This window comes from Sphaeroforma arctica (genome assembly GCF_001186125.1).
Source record: "Sphaeroforma arctica JP610 unplaced genomic scaffold supercont1.1376, whole genome shotgun sequence".
In the NCBI taxonomy this organism is placed as follows: Eukaryota; class Ichthyosporea; order Ichthyophonida; genus Sphaeroforma; species Sphaeroforma arctica.
Window position 1 is genome coordinate 11,374 of NW_014039182.1, and position 4,913 is coordinate 16,286.

The 4,913-nt window shown below is 43.7% G+C and overlaps 1 protein-coding gene across 1 annotated transcript; it reads right to left on the minus strand.

The window, feature by feature from the left end:
• Window positions 1–314: 314 nt before the first annotated feature.
• SARC_10756 (hypothetical protein) lies at window positions 315–4,167 on the minus strand (the record flags this gene model as incomplete). Its single annotated transcript, XM_014295189.1, has 5 exons — window positions 315–778; window positions 1,311–1,409; window positions 2,498–2,646; window positions 3,488–3,880; window positions 4,046–4,167. Coding segments are annotated over 5 exons (1,018 nt in total), but the record flags the coding sequence as incomplete, so codon positions are not given.
• Between the last annotated feature and the right edge of the window lie 746 nt (window positions 4,168–4,913).

The window sequence follows — 4,913 nt, forward strand, 5'->3', positions numbered from 1 at the left end:
TCAATATATATATGTATAGGTGTATAAATTTATATTTATTGTGAGTAACTTCCCAAGTTCACGAACGGTTTGGAATGAAAATATATGTTTTACTACATGTACCAATGAATGGTATATATAAAACCGATGTCACATGACACAACACTGATTCCAGATCTGACCTCTCATACATCTGAGCTCCCATAACCCACCATAACCCTTCACATACATATATACACAGGCAAATACGCAAAGACCTTTATATATCTACATACACAAGAAAATGCAAAAGGATGGTGCCTAAGTCACCCTTTACATACCTAAATACATACGTCTACAGAAGATTGCACAAAACGTTACCCAAGTCGCTTTACAAGTCACCATTTACTTAGCTACACACACAGGCATATACACAACGATGCTACCTCAGTCACCCCTTCACATACCTATATACACAGGAAAATGTACAAAGATGTTACTTCAGTCACTCTGTACATTTTACCCTTTTCCGACAAAGGCACAAAGATAATACCTAGGACACCCTCTATATATCTACATACTCGGACGAACGCCCAAAGCCGTTGCTTGAAACACACACACCTGCTTTCAACTCCACCACCAAATCAAACGTAGGCGATTCTACGCGGCAGGTCTTGTGTACACCCTTTGGCAGTATCACATCAGCCGTACGGCCCAACAGGCCACTGAGTTGTGTATTGGCTTGCAGTTTGCGGAAGTCGCCATGTGCGCTCGCAATCATCCTGACACCCCTTTGCTTGACTGTGCGGGTCGCATGGACCTGTGAAGGGACAGACACGTGTAGTCGGTTAGACTGCCGTGTGTGTGTTTTGTCGTGCGTGTAGGGTGAATGTTCGTCCGCCCCTCACACTTTTGGTAGGTAAGTTGCTGCATATGAAAGGTACAGATTATACTCCTCACACTTTTTGTAGGTAATGAGAGGTACATTTATATTCCTCACACTTTTGGTAGGTAAGTTGCTGCATATGAAAGGTACAGATTATAGCCGTGAGAATGAACACTATTTGCCTGAACCTGCGTGGCGCTATCAACCTCGATGACGGAGAGGTTCCCTTTCAACCCGAATAGGGCAATAGTATATAGTAGAGCGTAATGTATAGGGTTGCAGGAGGGGGATTGCTATGGATATGGAATGCACATGCGAATCTTGTATGTAAACGTTTGATTGCTTGAGTTATCGGGCTGTTTTGGCCTGAGAGATAGAATAAGTACCAGTTGATGACTAGAACGACTACAATACTGACACGCTTGACGTAGAAGTAGATAGATTTAAACACATCACATGCCCACACCTCATTGGCCCGACCAATCTCGTCGATAACTATGACCTGTGGGGTGTGGTTTTGGACCACCTCGATCAGCAATCTGTCCTGACTGTGTGCTCCAGGTACCTGGTGTGGGAATTTAGGGTTTGGGGGTTTCTATAGTAAGTTTTAGGGGTTTTTTTTACAGGGTTTGGGATTTTGGGGGTTTCTATAGTAAGTGTACATTCTGACTACTCCCCCAGCGGAATGTGTGTTCACGGGATCCGAAGAAAAACAAACGAGTACCCGCGTGTGGGCTTAGACTACTCACTAAGTGTAAGAGTGATATGAAAGGTAGGTACGTATCATACATCAGTGAGATGTGTGGAAGATACATACCCCCCGAACCATCATGCGGCCGAGATCAAACACGAACAAGCATACAACAAACAAGCCTAGCTGCACAAATACCAGCGCAAAAGCCTAACTGTACAATAACCAACTTTAAAGCCTAACTGTACAACTGCCAAGGTAAGGTAAAGGCCACTTGACATTGGGACGGAGTGTTCATTGAATGCATGTGTGAGGTAAAGACCACTTGACATTGAGACGGAGTGTTCATTGAATGCATGTGTGAGGTAGAGACCACTTGACATTGAGACGGAGTATTCATGGAATGCATGTGTGAAGTAAAGACCACTTGACATTGAGATGGAGTGTTCATTGAATGCATGTGTGAAGTAAAGACCACTTGACATTGAGATGGAGTGTTCATTGAATGCATGTTAGGGGCGTATGCACGAGCGGTAGTAGAACAATCAGTCGACGCACGAGTAGGAAACAATACCATGCATCTACAGCTATTAGTACGCCAGATATGCGACAGAGACACCCGGGATGGGGAGTGGTTCAGTACACACACATACACACACAGATAGAGAGAGAGACAGAGGATCGGGACTATGGGTTGTACAGATGTTCCGTGAGATGGAATATATATATATATATATATATATTACATATGTTTAAGTAGATGTCGGACTGTATAAACGCGCTACATGCACACACCATGTTTGGTGCGAGTGCAGAACTCTGAGGAAGAGCAGAAGCGTATCGTGGATTCTGAAGACACTTATAACTTACACAGACTTTCAGGAATACTTTCAACACACCTGATAGCGCAGCCTTTAAACGCACACACCGACCGCACCTACATTCGTCTATACAAAACGTACCTGTACGCGTCTGGCGTGGCCTATACATTTGTGGGGCACATCGCCGTCTCCTGCGATCTCATTGGATGTGTCTACCACCAATACATTGGACTGCTGTGAGAGTATCCGGGCTATCTCACGGATCAGCGCCGTTTTGCCGCTACCCGGTGCTGTGGCAGTAACAGTGAGAGTGCACATAGATTCACAATGGGGTAGTGCCAGTAGTATACTCTACCGGTGAAAGTGTACACAGATTCACAATGGGGTAGTGCCAGTAGTATACTCTACCGGTGAAAGTGTACACAGATTCACAATGGGGTAGTGCCAGTAGTATACTCTACCGGTGAAAGTGTACACAGATTCACAATGGGGTAGTGCCAGTAGTATACGCTTCGTCAATCGGATTGTATGATACTATTCTGACATACATAGGAAAGCCCTATGGGTGCAATCGAGCATGCGCAGCCTTCCTGATTACTTGATCATATAGACATAGTATGGCACCCGCCCCTTCCTTTCTGATAAGTATATGGTAAACCACGCTCAATAAACATGAGAATTGTCATATAGAATTCAGAATAGATGTACACCTCTCTATATCAGTCACAACAGCGTAAACGCGCTCAACGCCAAAAGATAGACTACCTTTGGATGTGGCACTGCAGCTTCACATGCACACGTCATCTGCACAAATTTGAAGTGTATGACCAAATAAATTTCAGGCATAACATGAGCTTTATGCATTCAAAAACGTATAATAATTTTCATAAACAGACAACAAATACATTTGCTTGCAAATTGACCAAACAAGGTGTGCTAAAACAAAAAAATCCACCAATACGACTTGTGTTTGAACAAGTGGAAATGTATAAACATACAAAAACATACATCTTTAAGCATATAATATATATATATATATAAACACACACACACACACACACACATATATATATATATAATAATACCGGTACACACAGTCGTTACATACAAACCCACTGTCAACCCACATACCTCCCAGCACAAGTATACTCTTGTTCCCATTCAGCAGCACATCACTGAGCGAGTGCGCACCCCCCGTTATTGTCTTGCCCACGCGACAGGTGAGACCCAAAATCTCGCCCGATCGTGACCTTAACGCACTAATCCGGTGCAATGACCCATCCGTACCGGCCCTATTATCCGATCCGAACTTTTGCTTACCACCTAACCTATCTACCACCTCTTCGATGTGTGACTTGGTGACTACTATGTGTTCGGGGGATTGATTCCACGCGTGTCTGTGGGAGTTGGTGGTGTGGGCAGCGTGTGGTTGGGGTTCGATTGGGCTGTCGAACAGATAGACTCTCTCTGATCCGTACGTTAGTGTAGGACGACGCCCCACGTCCATGACTATATCAGTCAAACCTAATGAGATGGGCAGGTGGCATGTAGATAGGCCATTGAAGATTAGTATGTCAGTGAATAGAATAATCATGCATCTGAAATAGGTCAGCGTGGCGAAATTGATAATATATATATATATATATATATATATAATCCTTAACTACGCAGGCGTGGCTCTCGACCTACCTTTCCAGGTGTTTGGGTCAATTAACGGTCGTAGGTAGGCCTCGGGAAGTAGTTGCAGAAGGGTCTTCACGTCATCGTCATTGATGGTAACATATGGATCGACGGCTATATTGTTAGGGTGTCTATGAAGTATCGGAGAAGAGAGGAATATGAAGCTGAGTGTCGGTGGAGTATAAGGGATGCATTTACTAGAGGCTGAATGTCTAAGTATATCGGGAGTCTCATGTAATAGATATATCCTTATACGAGCACTCACGTGCTACTTACATGTATATATCATGGTTGCTATGCATACTAAGATGTTAGAACGCTTGCAGTAAACATCGTAAGCCCCTCCGCAACACGCACAGCTCACACACACGCGCGTATTGTAAGTACACACACACACACGGATGTCCCACACGCTACTACAACAGTTGTGAAGGGCGTCTGTACGAGCCAGTGTATACCAACTAAAACGTACACAATACGATAGGGAATAATAGCACCGATAAATAACACACACTTTTCACAACACGATAGAACATAGTAGCATCAACAGCATCGACAAGTAACTTGATCTCAAAAACGCAGCGAGCTATCGTGTGTATACGCATTTGGTCACAACACGATAGAGCATAGGATTTACACCCACACACAAACACACACACATATATGCAAACACACACAAACACGCCCACACACAAACACACATACAAACACCCACACACAAGCACACACATACACAAAAAAAATTGCACATACAAACAGACACACAAACACACACATAAAAACACACACACATACAAAGCACATACAAAACATAGCAACAGAGTGTCTCGTGTGTGGTATGCGATAGGGCTTACTGCACTTACACGTTACTACGTAC